Source organism: Gymnodraco acuticeps, unplaced genomic scaffold (genome assembly GCF_902827175.1).
Source record: "Gymnodraco acuticeps unplaced genomic scaffold, fGymAcu1.1, whole genome shotgun sequence".
Lineage (NCBI taxonomy): Eukaryota > Metazoa > Chordata > Actinopteri > Perciformes > Bathydraconidae > Gymnodraco > Gymnodraco acuticeps.
The window spans coordinates 1,800,978-1,819,762 of record NW_022990499.1 but is presented as its reverse complement, the minus strand read 5'-3'; the positions used below and the strand labels follow the sequence as shown (position 1 = coordinate 1,819,762).

The 18,785-nt window shown below is 40.8% G+C and overlaps 1 protein-coding gene across 4 annotated transcripts in view; it reads right to left on the bottom strand.

The window, feature by feature from the left end:
* tsnare1 (T-SNARE Domain Containing 1) overlaps positions 1-18,785 on the bottom strand; it is a 359,325-nt gene that overhangs the window by 99,760 nt on the left and 240,780 nt on the right. For all 4 annotated transcript variants that reach the window (XM_034226529.1, XM_034226527.1, XM_034226528.1 and 1 more), the window contains one exon: positions 3,935-4,007. In XM_034226529.1, coding sequence (XP_034082420.1) covers positions 3,935-4,007 — 73 coding nt within the window. The remainder of the gene's footprint in view (positions 1-3,934; positions 4,008-18,785) is intronic.

Sequence of the window (18,785 nt, the reverse complement as noted above, 5' to 3'; positions counted from 1 at the left end):
AATAACGTTATTCTGAGAGTTATTTCCCTCTGCATTATGAATCTAACCCACGGGACCGCGCCGCCCGGCACATTCATGTTACGTGTTCAGTACTACATGAGTTTCTCTTTACCCATGGATGCACAATAACAACGGACCATATCGCCTTACTGCCAGCCCACGGAGCTGTAATAATGGATATATTGCACATGTTTGCTGTAATTCATCATTTGTAAAATATTATACTACATGGGCTGTATGATGTAAATCTTGTACCGTAAATCTTGTATTAAATAAAGTTAATATTACCGACGTAGATTAACGTTCCTGTAGCTTCTTATTGCACTTGCAATTGTTTTAGTTACTTGTGGGCTACTTAACATGAATAATCACAGTTACTATCCTTTTACTCCATCACATTTCAAAAAGAAATAGGCTATTGTTATTTTAACTCCACCACAGTAATCCATCATCAGCTTCACTTTTTAGATAAAGTTTTAACTCACAATTGATCATAACAGGCTTCAACATATACATTTTTATATATTACCAAGTGGTTTCATGTACAACCCACACAAGTATCATGCTAAATGAAGCTCTGTTGCTTGGATATCACTAGATCCTGATGTCAGCGTAATATAAAAGTACATAACGATTGATGTGTAATTTAGCATAATTTACTAGCTAGCTGCTAACTGCCGCCTCGTTAATATAAATCCAGTACCATGCTGTCATGAACGCGCGGTGCTGTTACGTGTACGCAATTTCACGTGCTTAATGTGAACGAGCCTTTTGGGCGGCGTGGTTAAAGTTGCGCATGCTCTATGACTGCACATACGGGTACTTCTCAGGTATGCTGGGTAATCTGTGACGTTTCGCTCTCTCAAAAGTTGGGCCATTTTGTCATCATGCGCCATTGAGCAACTCTCATAGGAATGAATGAGGCCCCGCCTCCCACGCTGTATCCAGTTCTTATTATACATCCATGACCTGGACTGACCGGTCGGATGAGGAGAGCGCCTCCACTCGCACATTTCATTTGTACACCACCGCATCTTTTGTGTAATTAAATGCTGTTAACTTTTATAAGCTTCCCTTGACTCTTTTCAGTCTCTCCTGCCTTCGGGGTTCTAGAATACACTAACACGGTACAGCAGAAAAAATTATCACAAAACATTAAATAGTTTTAGTTTTTTTTAAATTATTATTAAACTGTGAATAATGTATTCACTCAAATAAATACAAAATATAATAAAATAAACATTAAGGTGCAGCATTTCGATGAACTGAAATAATCTGTATTTGAACTGTACTCGGCCGCTTGTATCCGCGGATACAAGCGGCCGAGATGGGTTTTCTCCGCAGGGTGGCTGGTGTCTCCCTTAGGGATAAGGTGAGAAGTTCGGTCATCAGGGAGGGACTCGGAGTTGAGCCGCTCCTCCTTCGCGTCGAAAGGAGCCAGTTGAGGTGGTTCGGGCACCTAGTTAGGATGCCACCTGGGCGCCTCCCTAGGGAGGTGTTCCAGGCACGTCCAGCTGGGAAGAGACCAAGGGGTAGACCTAGGACCAGGTGGAGGGATTATATCTCTTCGCTGGCCTGGGAGCGCCTTGGGATCCCCCAGTCAGAGCTGGTTGATGTCGCCAGGGAAAAGAAAGTTTGGGGCTCTCTGCTGGAACTGCTACCCCCGCGACCCGACCACGGATAAGCGGGAGAAGATGGATGGATGGATGAACTGTACTCTACTAGTACCTAAGCAGCCAGTTTGACATTATGACTTGCTTGTCATTTTTTTAAAGAAAAATTAACTTGTCCACATTGCTTGCCGAAAGGGCAGATCTGCTGGCACTAACAATGTCTCCTGCTGTGGAGAACACCCTCTCGCTAGGGACAGAGCTTGGACAGAGGTAGCAGATACAGCCAGGTAGCACTTTGCTAACATGGCAACATAAGGATATTTGGCGTTTGTAATAGCTTTGGCTCGGTCTGAACTCTTTGCGAGTGGTGGAGGCTTAAATGCTAGTGGGAGTTGGGTTTGCACTTCAGTCTTTTTTCTTTTGGTACCGGTGATATTCACGTTCGGGTGATGCCTTTTCAAATGAGTGCAAGTTTGATGTATTGCCAGCCGCGTAACCAATTTTAGTAAGTTGAACAATGCCGACAAACAGCTTTGGTTCGGTCCACCTGTCTTTGTCCGTCATCCTTGTACGTAACTGCGAAACCAAAATGTTCCCAAACCGGAGACTTCAATGATGCTGGAGGATTTTCGAGCTCAACTTTATCTGCGTTCGCCATTTCGACAGTTCCTCAAATTACTGACTAAATTTGAACGCATCCCTCTGACCAGCTCTCATAGTATGCTTCTCGTCCAATGAAATGACTTGGTCGCTCTATGACGCGTTGAAATTGCACTGAACGCTGCGTTCCTGCAGCCCCGCAGCATGGGCTGCAGGAACGTGCTACTCAAACGTTGCGACGCAGCACCTGAGATTACTTCCAAAAAGTTTTTCACGTTTTCAATTTTTTACGTTTAACGTTATATTCGTTCGGTACACTTCGGTACACATGTGTACCGAACCGAAGGGCCCGTACCGAATAATTTCGGTACGGGTACGTATACCGTTACACTCCTAGTACATCACTATTGCTAAACTAGCAGCATTGAATTTAGAAAGTGAACAGTTGTATTTGTCTGTGTAATAGAGCCAATATGTGAGAATATTTATTTTCTTTACATTGTGTTGATTTATTTATTAAGAAAATACATAAGACAAATTATGTAAGGTATCAGACACGCTCAAACAGATGATCTACCAGCTGAATCTCATCGGGGGAAGGGGTGGTTTACATTTACTTAAACATGGTTCAGTCACAGAGTTCTGGTTTCTACTGAGTGAACTTTTGTAGTTCCATTTTATTTAAATTATTGAGGTCATAGTCAGTGTTGGACTTGTACCACACCAATGTGTTAGTGGTTGAGGAGCCAGTTCAGTGGACTAGAAGCATTGCAGCACCGGTTGTAGTGTAGTGTTGTAGTGCGACCTACGACTTTACATTAGGCAGAGGCTTGGTCATGGATACCAACTCCTTAAGGCCTATGTGACGTCATTTGAGGGGGTCTAAAATAATTACTTTTCCTTTGAACTTCAACCCTTATCTCTAAAATAAGTATATATATATGTATACCGGCAATTGTTTTTCAAGGATAAAAGGTTAAGTTTGCCTCCCAGTGTATCATGTGGCTAAGAAAGCCGTAAAACAAGACGTAATTATTTTTGTTGGGTCAAACTGCTAAAAACAATCACCTCAATTTGAATCTGCATTATCAAACCTTTCACTTCTCTCAGAATTGATCTAAACTTGATTGCAACCGCTATGTCTGCGCAGGTGTTTAACATTAGTGACAGCCAATTCTGTAGTGAATGTTCATGATGGAGCCAGACAGAGCTGATGGCAGATGTGTGACACAGCAGCAAAGCCTCTATCTGCCCTATATATCTTTGTGCTGCGTTTAGTTTTTGGCCAAGTCTAAATGACTTCAGGGTGTGAGAGCCATTTACAGATATCAGGGTTTGAAGAAACCCAGAACATTTTGCTTCTTATCAACAAGCCCGTACACGGGCAGCGATGTGGAAGTTACACAGTTATTTTTTGACCAAGGCAAGGCAAGTTCATTTATATAGCACTTTTCAACACAAGGCAATTCAAAGCTAATCAAATAAACATTAAAAGAAAAAATACATGGATAAAAGTTACAGATATGAATAGTTCAATTAAAAGCAGCGACAAAAAGAAAAGTCTTCAGCCTGGATTTAAAAGTAGTAAGAGTTGCAGCGGACCGGCAGAATCTTCAAGCTCATGTTATTAATCAAGCACTTCACAATGTGAACCACATTCAACACACACACACACACACACACACACACACACACACACACACACACACACAACATCTTACCTATTGCGTCGCCTTGTTCATGGACCATACAGGCCAGATCCTTCATGATTTGACTTACGTCCAGCATATCTCTCTGTTGAGAAAACACAGTTACACCACTAATCAGAGTCTGTCTGACATCTCTGGAACACATGATAGATTCACCCAAACTCCTGTCCTGTCCTGTTGTGTGTGTGTGTGTGTGTGTGTGTGTGTGTGTGTGTGTGTGTGTGTGTGTGTGTGTGTGTGTGTTAACATGGCAAAATGTCCTGCAACAATGCAACTTGAATGTTAAGTGGGTAAAGATAGGCACAATAATTTATCTAATGTGGCCTTAGCTGGAAGAAAGATGCATCTGCTGAATTGAAAATGTTTAACTTTGAACAAAAGATGTAGCCTACCCTGGGGTCTAATGAATGTAGTATTATGTAGCTCATCATACAGACAGTCAGAAAATCAAGGTGAAAATGGACTTTGCCATCAAGCCTAGACACAACTTTAGAAGGAACTGACTTGATGACTTGATCATTTTAGTAGACAAGACGATTCATTACATGTTACTTGTTAGACGCTTTTATCCAAAGCGACTTACATACTCAATACTGTGGGCAATCCCCACAGGAGCAATTTGGGGTGAAGTGTCTCAGGGACACAACGACATGCTGACAGCAGTGGGGTTTGAACCTGTGACCCCCTGATCCCAACACCAAGGCTCTATCCACTGCGCCACACGCCTCCAAGTGCTCACTAACTGGTTTGGTGCCAACAGATTGTTTTTGTTTTCTTGATCAGTAAATTGTTGTGACTATAATATGTCTGCAAATATTTAACAATGCCCTTCACAGTTTCTCAGAACTTTTTTCCCAAATCAAAAGCCCCCAAACCAAAACCTCATGATATCCAGTTTACTCATTATGTAGGACAAACAATTCAAACCTTAAAATGTGAAGCCAGTAAAACCTTGCTAGTTGTGCCTTAAAGACGCAATATTTCTGATGGTCTTCTTAAAATTCATACGAGTCATCTTATATATCTCCATGAGACACAGATTAAGCTACAGTGGTTTTTGGTTGTTTTTTCTTGTCTTAGTTGGATTTGTGTTTAATCCTAAAATGTGTGTTTGGCCTGACTAAACATGAAAAGAAACTGTTCAAAGTTTTTGTTTAATTATTTCCCTCTTAGGGCACAGAGCAGACTAGTGCAGCTATGGTTGACCGCAGCTAATTCTCTGATGTTTCCAGGCTCTGGATCTGCTCTAAGTGTTTCAGCTCAAAGCAATATTAAAGCTTATAAAACCTCCGTCTATCTCCTGCTCACAGGTCGCCCTGTCCCTCCATTATGGCTCCATGCCATCACAGCTGCGTTTGTGTAGCCTAACCTGCTGGGCCATACATCACAGGTGGCAGAGATTGTTGTGGCAACTGGCAGCCATCCTGACACTTGGCAAAACACATTTGAATCGAGCCAAAATGGCCCCTGGCAAACCTTTATATGCTTTTTTTATTATTATTTGTATTTATCTTTAGGCAACCCTGTCTATCATTCTGGAATAGAGAACAGATGTATTTTACCTGGCAAAGTATTGGGCAATCAGCGCTCATTTAATCATAATGGCATGAACAGTGTGTAACCAATTTAGAAAATAGTGTGTGGAAGTGAACAGTCAGCTGGAGAGCCACACACAGGCAGGAGGTGGATATGTGATGGGAAGGGACCCCTGCCTGAGGGCTGAGTGGGTGGCCAGGCTCCGAGCCAACACTGTGCCCTTTTCCATATTTCATGGGCTTTAAATTAGGCTCATCTGGCAGTCACTGGATACAGCCACTGCACTGGGAACAAGTAATGGAGATTTCTCTATTATAATGACACCAACAGGTTTATTACGGGAGGTTTTCTTATCACCCAGGGTAAGTATATTAGCTTGGAGTTTCTGATTCAGTTCCTGTGTGGACCTGCAAACATCTTCCCAGGTGCTGTTTGGTACAGCTTTTATTTCTTCTTCCATGAGACACCGGCTAATTTCTGGTTCCAGCTTTTAAAACGTACAATGTGGACGTTTCTGATCAACATTATGTATTTGGGTCATGGATGTAAAAACAGAACTGGATACAGCGTTAGAGACGGGGACCCGTTCATTCATATGAAAGTTGCTTCTTCATAAAGCTGAAAATGGCCTGACTGTAGCCACACCACCGGACCTAAGGAGCATGCCCACTTGTGTTTTCCTTAAGCCCCGCCTCCAACGAACTGTGTCCCTTCCACTCTCAGCTTCATCAAATGTTCGGAGATGGAATATAACTTGATTTGACTTTTAGCCATTTTACAACTTTTAAAAACTCATGATTTAATTAAGGCTAATCTACGGTTCTGGGTAGTTGATTAAAAGAGAAATATTTGCTGATTTACAGAGGTCTTGGACTGACACAGAAGTTCTACTACCACAGTTTGGTCAATACGAAAATGTGTCTCAACTGCCACCCTCACTTGCTTTGGACTTGATCTTTGTCAACGATTCTACTTCCTATTTTACACACTGTAAATACTAGTGTGAGTGGGAACAACCGTTCACACAGCCTCCTACTATAGTTGTCATTCTGAGCAGTAGTTCTGAAATCTATCAGCCACTTGCTTTAAATATCCACAGAAGAGTCAACCAAATGTCTGTGAGGTCACCATCACTGGTAATTACATCTTAATTTAATCCAACGTTTACATAAATACTGTTGATTCAGCAAATTAATTTGAACTAAGTTTCTTTCTGGTTTCACTTCAACACATTAATACAAATATGAAACATGACATCAAATTAGCATTAATTATAGGGGAAGCTGTCACTAAGAAATTAAAGAACATATTTTCCCATTGTCCCCATTTTGCCAACATGGCATTAACTACAGTACACTCAGCTGCATTTCCTTAACACTGTAAGCACTGCAAGAAGCCTTTAAAGGATACACTTTGTGAGTGATTGAACCTGAACCTGCAGCAGCTCCAAGGGGGAGGGCTCTACATCTGACCCATACCTCACCTCTCCGTGAAGGGTTCATGCAAAAATTGAACTTCCGGCACATGTTTTCATAAAGTGTCACAGAACTTTCTCTGCCTTCCACGAATGGTTATGAGGTAAACTCTCTCTCAGCACTCCTGCTCACCTCTGCTGCTCCTGTGAAGCCTCCTGTCAATCCTTCACTGTTGTATTTGTTTTTGGCCGATAAACAAAACACATACTTGAAAAAATGAAAAGCTCCAAGGGTCGGTCTATTTTTCTGAGGCTATAATGTCAGACTGCAGTTCAGACATATGTTCTATGACACTGCCTGGGGCCACTGCAGAGACAGCAAAAACACAATTAACAACATCAGAAAAAAAGCCTGCCGGCAGGATCTGATTGGCACCGTGCTTCCTGCTCGCATTCCTCCAGCCATGATGATCTGTCTGATACTGCTGAGATGAACTCTTGTGGGAGAGACTGCAGCTCCATTCCAAAGCTTTGCAACCTGCAGATTATCCGATACAGGATGAGTAAAAAAGTGTCTCCTCTTTCCTGTTATTTTCATGTTACATTGAGCTGCTTCAATATCCACACAGACCATCTGCTGTCTGCTTACTTTATTCTGCTTGTGTCTTGAAAACTATAGTTACAATCAAATTACCGGTCACAGTTTGATACCTTACAAGTTATTAGCACAATTAATGTGATTCACAATCCAATAAGTGACCGGCACTAGCAGCAGGCATTAAGGAAGTGCTCGGCCCTCCCAGCGAGGGCTTCATCTCAGTTTATAGATACAAACCCTATATACAGGTTTACACAGCCAAGGGTAGAATCTCCTCTTGTGGATCATTATTATTAAGATGGCAGTATTTTTATTTCACTGTACAGCTTTTCATTTCACATTATACTTGTATTTTTATTCCATCTCACCTCTCCTGCATTACTTTTACTCATCATCATTCAGAAAAGCCCTTAATAAAGCTCGCCTTTTCACTCTCGCCTTCAACTACAGACCCTCTCCAACTGGCTTAGCAACTTTTGTTTTTTGTTGTTATTTTCTTTACTTGCTTGATTAGCGTCTTTGAGCACCAGTAAAAATGTGTTATTTATCTTGCGTTGTTGGAGGAGCCCAGGAGATTTTCATTGACCGTAAAGCCTTTGAATATTGAACCTTGTGCCTGCAGAGGGAGGTGTGGAGCAGCGGAGCCTCCAGCAGGCTGGTGAGGTGACCAGGCTTCAGCACCACGGTCTGATTAGGAATGCGAGCCACATGGAGGGAAAGTGCTGATAGACAGCATGACCCCTGAAGAGGCGTCTGGGAGATTTAAGTCGTTTTCACACCTTGTTCGCTTGGAGAAGTTACTGCGAACTCTGGAGTGCTCTCTCTCCCACTTAGTTTGCCTCTTTTGGCCAAATGAGAGCAGAGCAATCAGAGCAAGACCTCGCTGGGAAACACGTCTCTGAGTACACTCCCAAACCAAGTCCACACGTCCTCTGGACTCGGGACGGGATCTGACTGTGATCTGACTTCACAAAGCACTGGTCGCCATGCACTGTTTGTTCATGTGACTGCATCATTTACAAAAAGTTAGAGTGATCTGAAACAGGGTTCTAAACCGTCTCCTCGTCTGTGACCCTGTTCTCAAGTCCTGAATATCAAAATGAACCCAGCAGTTTTATTCCCTTCCTTTAAAACACTTAAATTGCCTTTTTTTTTCATGATTTTAATAGCATCACATTTGAAGGATGGGATACTCGTTTAATAAAAATCTATTACAATTTAATTTCAATACAATAACTCTTTAATCTATCTCTACACTAAATAACCCAGTCATGGAATACTGACTCCATGGCTGAGAAACTTTTGTTGAAACATAAAACTATGTGTAATGCATATTGAAATATTGAGTCAAAATGAGTTTTTAACTGAGCTGTACCGAAAATATATTCCTAGATGAGAAAGGATCAGAGGGACATCCCGCTACTTTATATGACAGATGTATCAAAAGGCATTACAGTTAGGCTACTGATGTTTCAGACTCATGGTGAGGGCCATAGATTACAAGTTACGTAAAGGATCAGTGTGACAGATTAAGATTGATGTTAGAAAAAAGAAAATGGCTTAAGCAGGAGTGTTAAATGACCAATTCCACAATTATGGCAAATGGGTGGTCATTCAAAGTATGGTCAATAACATGCACACAGACAGGGTGGGCAGGAATCCTGACTTCACAGCTTAGAAAAAAGAGTCTGTTCCACTGCGTACCAACAGCTGTAACCGCTGCGACAGCAACATAACTTGTGTTCCTGATAGTGTTTATTTCTGGTCTGTCTTCTTGGTTTGCTAGAAAAAAATGGCAGATCTTCGCCATGTCTACATTAACTAATCAGAATCGAGTATTCAATTAAGTTGTGTAGTAATTAATAATATGGCACATTTATGTACTTTTCAATCTGGGCACTATCAATCATCAACGTTTATTTGTATAGCCCAATATCACACATTTTACATTTGTCTCAGGGGGCTTTACAGTTTTTACTGAATATGAATATGACCCCCTCTGAGCTTGGACCCTCACATCGAACAAGGAAAAACTTCCAAAGAATGGAAGAAACCTCAGGGAGAGCAACATAGGAGGATCCCTCTCCCAGGACGGACAGATGTGCAATACATCGTGTGTAAATTAAAAAGATAATACATTTACAACATAGGTAGGCCAAATGCTGGAAAATACATGTGTCTATAAATAAGAAGATTAATCCAGGTGGATGTCAACAATCCAGTGGGAGCCATCAGAGAAGTAGTAAGGTGAGAATCAGGCAGGACCACAGTCAATTTTTGGGTCAAAAACCTCTGCGATGGAAAAACTAAAACTGGTCGTAACCGGTCTCTGGGTCAGAACAGGCCCTGAAACTGCCTCCGTGGAAATAAGGGATAAGAACAATTACATTTTTGTTCAATGAACTTTGTGAAAACGTGGCCCTAAGATTAACATGTTATTTCAAGATATAACCTATGCCTTAATAACGACCATGTATTACCCGATATACATTTTTTATCACTCTATTTTAGGGGTGCGCAAACTTTTTGGCTTGGTGGCCAATATGAGTTTTAAAATTTGACAAACGGGCCGGGCCAGTAGCAGATCGGTGAAGAAATCTTTAGCTGTCCACTCCTCATTATACACTCGGCACTCATTGTCGACTTTTCTTTTCTTTGGTCCACTCATTGTTACAGATGCAGGTTCAAAGGTGAATTAGGTTCAAAGGTGAATTAGGTTCAAAGGTGAATTAGGTTCAAAGGTGAATTATTGTGTCATTGCGTCATCGTTTGCGTCATGGCGTAACCGTTTACGTGCCTTCTTATGACCCACACAGCGTTTTACGTCGCTGATTTTCTCCGCAACACCGCTCACAACAACATCAATAGAGGACTGCGTCGGGTAGTTTTTAATTATACGAAGCCAGATTAAATTAAAGAACTACTTCTGCAACCTTATACCTTTCTCCAGAGTGCCGTGGTTCATTGTTTATTAATGTGGTTCAGCTGCATTACCGCCCGCTGCAGTGCTGCTCGTATTCACGAGTCAGACAAGTATTCACTGTCTGACTGTCACACAAGCAGCTGATACATATCCTCCATCTCCATAAGTGAATGTGTGTCAGTCTGAATTGACACTGTTTGGCATCACAACGCTGTTCTGAAAGTTTCTCTGGCATTCTACAGGTGATGTTAGCATAGCAACCAAAGCTAATCAGACTATATTGACTACTTGTTGCTATCATATTGTGGCATAAGCCGTTTTCTACACGCATATTTTACCGGTGTAGTTTTTGTTATGATTTTACTTGTGATGGCCACATGTAGCCCATGTATTGATTCCATCCGATAGTTGCTATACAAAACAACAGGAAAACGTCTGCCTCTTCACAATGGTCAATAACAGTAAACGGATGGTTATTAAAGTAAGGTAAAATAAACAGAATCACACTAAGCCTGGTTAGTGTTGCCTGACTGTGTTTTTTGTAAGTTTGTGGTTACGTTTTAGTCACTTTGCTCAGCGCTCCTGCTTGTTACAACTGTTTCTAAAAAAAACTCAGGTTCTCTCTTGCGGCTTTCACACCAGCGCTTTTCCCTTTCTAGCTCCGAGCGGGAGCTTTTCTGGTTCAGCTCCGGTTTCCCTTTTCTGCTCCCGCTCTGTTCACACCGCCCAGAGCTGCCGCTGCTGCGTCATGACGTCACCGTTTACGTGCCTGCTTCATAAAATCCAAACCGCGCGGAAATCCCTCACATCGACAACAACAACAATGGCCGATTGTATTGAAGCGCTGTTCGCTTTGGTTATCCTCTTACGAAACGACATGGAAGGCATCGGACGACTTTACAAGGGACGACTTTACTTGGAACTTTACAAACATCACATGCGAAATGCAAGACTTCTTTGTGGTCTTCAGCATCTACTTCAGCATCTGCCCCCGCCTCGACGTAAGATAGACGTAAGCGACGCCGCCTCTTAGCTCCAAAGCTCTTGCCTCTAGACCGACAATTTTTTGGAGCTGGAAGTGAACCGGATTCCGGAGCTAAGAGGCGGCGCCTCTGCGGTGTGAACAGGAAAAAAACGGTACTTTTCAGGCTCCAGCTCCGAGCCGGAGCTGAAAACGCGTTGGTGTGAAAGGGGCATCTGTGCTCCAAATCGACCCAGGATATAGAACAGTCTGCAGCCTCACATGAACTCAAGTGAAACAGAGCAAGACTCTTTATGTAAATATCACATTTTGTCAGTTTAAATCACACTACAACAGAGACCATGCTGAATTAGATGATGCAGGTATTATCAAAACAAAACCCTGAGTGTATCCGTCACAGTGAGTCTCATTCTCATTTGCTGTCTCCGTAGAGAGTACTTTGATTAGAAACTTTGATTTTGTCAAACAAATATAATCTGGGACAAAATATCTTTCCCTTAAAACAAAATCAAGAATACAGTTTATTTGTGTTATTGTGTGACTTTGTTGACCAGATTAGTGTTTTAGCGAGGTATGTTGTGCTTAAAGCCAGAGTTTACCGTACTACGGAGGTGGCTCTCTTTTAACCTGGCTAGATCACCATGGAAACATGTGCCGCAGATCTAACCAGCTCTGGACCAGGTTCAGAGTTAAAGCTCCCATGTCATGGCCATTTCCACTGATCATAATTCCATTGTTGAGGTCTACTAAAATAGATTTATACTGAGCAATTTTCCAAACTCACATTGGTTTCTCATACAGCATCTCTGTAAAGTGTATTCACCGGTATTCACTCTCTGTCCTAAACGGCTTGTTGGAGCTCGCCCCCCCTCCCTCCCTGTGAGCCCAGTGTGCTCTGATTGGTCGCGACATTGAGAGGCTCGTTGCTGCGAGGCTCGTTGCTTCGAGGAGCGGACAGGCTTCCGGGTCGGCGATACAGGAGAACAAGCAAAACTCATCCTGAGCACACACAAACACTCACAGCCAAAGTAAAAACAATAACTGTGGCTTGATATTGAGAAAGAAAAAGGTTTATAACGCTGTGAGAATGGGTCTGCGGAGAGCATTTCTCCGCCATCCCAACGTAGTAGTCCGAAAAACGTTTATCCATTTAAACAATTGTGGTAGATACCTTGTTTGTTTTAAACATCATAAATACACAAAGAACAATGAATACTTACAGGTTGTGTACCAGAATCTCCCGCTGGTCCAAACAAAGTAGGAACAGCATCGTTCTTCAGTGCCCTACGCTGTACATATCCGGCATGCATCGCTGAAAGGTTTGGGAAGCTTTGTTTTGTGAAAGGCTGGCAGAGGGTGCGGCCATAGCTCTGGGCGTGGCTATTGGGTATCCCTACGTAGCGATACCCAGGAAGTAAATGAGAAATCTCCAACGAGGCGTTTTAGGGAGGTCTTTTCTGTGTTAGAGTTTTACTCGCTACAGGGTGTACTTTGAGGGTTTGTGACTCTGCAGACCGTTTACATGCATTAAAACCTTCATAACACACAAAGGGACGGGTAATAACCGGAAAAGCATGACATGGGCCCTTTAACACTTGAAAGTATTTTAAAATGGACGTTCATTCCTTATTTATATTACATCGACTGACTAACTAACCCCCCAGTGTCAGTAGCCTCTGAATTTCTATCCACCAGGGCGTGCAATGAATTTGCCTTCTTCACTGACAAAATTCAGAAAATTAGACAAGCAGTCAGTGCCTCTGCATCAGGTACAGCAAATGTGTTGTCTCTGTGTCCACCTAACATCAATTCAAACACCATGACACAATTCCATCAGATTAATGATAACAACCTAGAGGACATTATACAACTTCTGAAATCCTCCTCCTGCTGCCTTGATATTATTCCAACAGGATTTTTTAAAGATGTTTTGCCTTGCATGGCCTCAGATCTACTTCATATAGTAAACAAGTCTCTTCACTCAGGTGTTTTTCCACGGGCCCTGAAAACTGCAGTCATTAAACCGCTCTTAAAAAAGAATAATCTAGACGCTTCAGTAATGAACCATTTCTAGGTAAAATCATTGAAAAAGTTGTTTTTCAACAGTTGAGTAATTTCTTGCTTTTTAATGACTCTTTTTAAATGCCATTTTCTTAATGTCTTTCATCTTTGTAAAGCACTTTGAATTGCCTGGTGTTGAAAGGTGCTATATAAATCACACACATGTGTTGTCACCTCAAAAACAAACACACAGACTGGAGTTAACAGACTGTCTCAGCCTATTCTTTTCTGTCTGGTGGAGACTTCATACAGACTTCAACATGTTCCACATATTTTATACATTATTGGTGACGTATGGTTTTAGTTCAAAAGTTTGCAGTTCAAATATTCTGATGCTTTTCAAAGCATTTATACTTTATTTTCTCTTCTTAATACACATCCATTCACTACTACTTACATCTGATATGTAACTCCTTCAGCCTACTTTCAGCTATAAACCATTCAACTATTACATTATTCAGCTATTTCAGGACATTGACGCTATACATGTAGTTGTTTATACCTTTTTTAAACATTTTCTTTTAAATATTAAGCTTCTTCACTATTTTTCCTACTCTTCCAGTTTAACAAACAACAAAGTCCTTGCAATGCATTTGAGCCGTAACCATTTTGATTCAAATCATTTAACTTTTCTGCATTTCCCTGCTGTTCAGCAACACACTGACTTGGTCTCTGTAGCTAAAAGCAGCTACCATTCAGCTAATAACATATTCAGTTTTTTCTGCATTTTCAGCTAAATTCAGCAACAAATGTTCACAGTTTACAGCATTCGCACGCATTTTCTGCAGGAAATGCATTTTCTAGTTTGCATTTTAAATTCTGAATGCTCTAACCATTATTTAGACGACACACACACACACACACACACACACTTAACACATAACACACATACCTTTGGTCTGTTCCTTCTGTTGAGTGTCTGGCAACATTGGTGAATATTTCGTGCATTTCTCAGTATGACAGTTTATTCTGGGAAACATCCACTTAAAACCAATCTAGCCTGCAGCTGGAGGCCCGACCAATCAGCTCTCTGTGGGGGGTGTATGATGAGTGATTCGATGACTGCTGTTTGTTGCTATGTGTTCAAGAACAATTAACAAGATTCAAACATGACTTATTGTCATATTAGATTAAAAAGAGATGCAAACATTATGTTAATGCATCAGCCTGCCGTACAAGGCAAACTTCTAGCCTGTCCTCCTCCAAAAAATGACCAAATAGGTTGATTGTTACGACCTATATTCACCTATATTCACATTTTAAAGTTTAGCACCTCTAATGGTCGTGTAAGAAACAAAAAATTGCTGGAATTGCAAACGCTCCGGAGGGTCGTATATTCACCAATAACCCTCTCTGGAAAATCCTAAATTGTGGAATAGTTTGGCTATTAAAATGCTTTTTGATTCGATTTCTAGCGAGAAGTGTATATTATACTTTTAGAATCCACGTCCTTGGATGTGTAGGATCTATAGTTTAATAGATATTACGAAGATGATTTGAGGTCTCGCCAGGAGAATACTACGCCATTCCCCTATTCATTTCTATTGACAGCAGCGTCCATGTAAAGTTAGCGTCAACCCTCACGGGGTGAAAACAGTATTTCCGGTCTCGAAGTTTTCATAATAAAACCGGAAGTATTCCCCTCACTGTCAAATTATTTCACAGTGATATATCTGCATTACTCATCCACTAAAAAACATCAGTTTATCCTTGTTAATTACACAACATTGATTGGTTTAAATGGTGTACAATGCTTTTGTGTTTTTAACCTTCGATTCGGAGAAACAAATAGTTTTTTGGGAGTTTAGGATGGCCGAAGACACTACACTACCCATAATCCTCAGCTATCGTTTGGGACTACAACATCCGCTTTGCTTGACAAACCCCGTGATTAGTCCTCAAGCTCTGTGATTGGATGTTGGAGTGGCAGTGCGCCAAGGTTACGCCGAGCGTCAAACAGCTCTATGAAATGGAATGAAACCACGGCAGACTTTCCAAAACTGGACTCGAACGGGTCCAGCCCCCCCAGAACTACATATGCTGGCTATTGTGTTTCGCAACACGTTCTATGGCACATCTCTACTGGGAATTGTAGTTTGAAAAGACGTTTTTGAATTTCCCTTAATTAGAAGTTGCCAGTATTAAACTGTGTACACTGGTGTTATCAAATTTAAAACATATAATTAATAAATGGGTGAAAATTGCTTGTGTCCATAATGGGCAGCATTAATATATACCCACATGACAGCTAAGGTCAGAAGAGCTTTATTTAATAGCTGGTCTTATGTCTGTGACCCCTCCTGTTGTTAATTGATAAGCCTGAAACATGCTCAAGGTTCAGAGGCACATTTTGCAAATATGGCAGTAGCCATCGATCATCTTAAGATAAGATAAGATATACTTTATTGATCCCAATTTGGGAAATGTTTTTGTTACAGCAGCATGTACTACTTTGTTCTACTCCACTACAATTCAGAGGTTAACCTGGTATTTTTACTCCACTACATTTATTTTAGTTACTTTGCAGATTTTGATTAATGATGTGAAATATATACAACCCTTAAAGCAGACTTTAGTTACACCTGAGTCAAATTCAGGGAAGATAATTGTCAAGTGCCAAAATAAACTATGCAACATATTAGGCGTTAAGTACTTTCTCAGGCTTAATATTTATCTGTAGATACCCCCAACGTTTTTTTCTTATTCAAAAGAAGACCTTGACTTAAAGTATTCTTTAATGTTTAAATAAAGCCTTATTAGTTTGTCTGTTTTGCACATCCTCCATCCTCCATCTTTGGACGTCCTGCACTAGCTGTTTTATTGTAGAGATCACTACGGTATCTTCTTGATATTTTCTATTCTATATTTCTATCATTGACCTTCTACTTTCCCCCTATGTTGTATGTAGGCTACTCTTAATATTTAAATGTGTTCATCAAATATAACATATTCAATAAAAAAAATCAATATTGTGCTTTAACCACTAGGGGGTTAAACACTGTCAAGTTTACAGTGTTAACCCAATAAATTATACTTTATGAAGATGTTACATTTACACACAGCATACAATGCCATAATAACTTTGTATTATTAGAGTAGGACACTTATGTATGTATAACATCTGAAGATGTGTAGTTATATTCATGTTTTCACATAATTTTACAGGATATTGCTATACTATTTCACATATTGTAGTTCTACACATTAATATCTGAGGTATATCCGTCATTTAATGGTAAGCTATTGAAATTGTGATTCCATAGATGTGTCTCCCATCACCCAAATCCCCTGACTATTCTCTCAACTCAGTATTTACATTCTTATATTCAAAGAAAATCAGTCCTTTTCTATCAGCTGTGCACCGTTATGGTGTAAATATAACCTATCTACCAATTGGATGAAATATAAAAGTCAGCCGAATTAGTGTTGATACTGCAAGGAGACGTATTGTGTGAAGAGAAATTGAAGAAGTTGTTTAATTGCTGATATATTTATGATCCACGTCACATATTCAGTTTCGGCGGAATTTATTCCAGTTTGTCCAGAAGTCTTCTCATCAGGGCTCTATAAATAGAGAACTACGGCAGATATGTAATATTTAATGCAGCCGCACCGTGTATTACAATGCTGTTATGTGATGACTTTCACAGAGAAAAGAAAGCACACTCGGAATAAAGTATTATTATTTTAATTTTTTTAATTTTTCGGATTTCATATCGCATAAACACCATATCCCAACGTGCATTGCGGCTAAAACATCCAATCACCGAAAAAAAAGCATTTTAATGGCCAAACTATCCTACAATTTAGGATTTTCCAGAGAGGGTTATTTGTGAATATACGACCCACCGGAGCGTTTGCAATTTCCGCAAATTGTTGTTTCTTACACGACCACTTGAGGTGCTAAACTTTAAAACGTGACTATAGGTCGTAATAAGCTGCTGAACAATCGACCTATTTGGTCGTATGAGTTGGAGGACTGTAATGCATTGGTTTTCCTTTAATACAACTCAAAATCAAATGTATTGGATCAAGTTAAATAAAACAAACTTGTTGAAGACCAATGACAGTTCAGTAAGCAGCATGTTGGTCTAATCCAGTGGTTCTCAAACTTTTTCTGTCAGGCCCCCCCTTTGGAGAAAAAAAAAGTTGGGCCCCCCCAACACAAAAAGTCAGGCTCAGTGGCGGCGCCAGAGATTTCTTTTGGGGGTGCTGTGGGGTAGCTTGACGTTTCATAGAGGGTGCTCAAACATTTAGGGTTTCCCATTAATGTACCGGTCGCTACAGTGGAATGTTCTACTGCAACACTCCCCACGCAAATACACAGTGTACCCGCGACTGTTACAATGAAGGCTCGATAATCAGCTCACGGCATATAGGTGTAAGCAGGGGTCAAGTGCTATTTTTATAGGTGGTGTGTGGACCTCACATAGGGGGGTCCTCACCTCACATAGGGGGGTCCGGGGGCAAGCTCGTCCGGGAAGATTTATTTTTAAATATTGAAGTTAAAAGCATCAATCTGGTGCACTTTGAGAGCAAAATGAAGAGATCTATGGATACATCTCTCAACACTCATATGAAACAGAACTGTAAACAGATTTACTTTTTCTTTATGGATATTTTAGAAATCACCCTTTTAAACTTTTTTTACTGTCATATAGTATTTCATTTATTCTCCTTATATCTGTTAGCGTAGCTCGCTAGCACCAGAAGCTAACAACAACGATCTCCAGTACCGGTGCGCTCTCTCTCTTGCTCGCGCACACAAAATGGCTCGTTCCACACACACACAGACACAGAGCCAAGCTTTAATGAAACACAGAGACCCAGACGTAATAGTACTGCATCATATTATTTTCGAATCAATACTTTTTCAAATTATGATTTTTTTTGTTTTATCTTTTTTTTTTTTATAACCATTTTTCCTCCTGGTCTCTCGGGCCCCCCCTATCATGCCTCTGCGCCCCCCAGGGGGGGCGCGCCCCCCACTTCGAGAACCACTGGTCTAATCAAATAATTATACAAATACAAATATACAAAAAGTATACAAATTATACTAATTATACAAAAAATGCAATGTTATCCTGTTAAATATAATAAGAAACACAGTAATGTGAAGATATGGATGATCAAAGTGGCTCAGATAAAGTAAGAAATATATGTATCTGCTGTTCTCTCTCATGCCCCCCCCCCTCAATTCACACTGTCCTTGATACATGTGCTTAATGCTGATATGGAATTATCCCCACATCTCCCACCCGAGCCCAAAGGCGTCGGGCAACAGGACACAGTGTCACTGGCGCAGCAGAAAAACCGTTAAGCAGATTTACTTGCACGCTTACTGGTGAG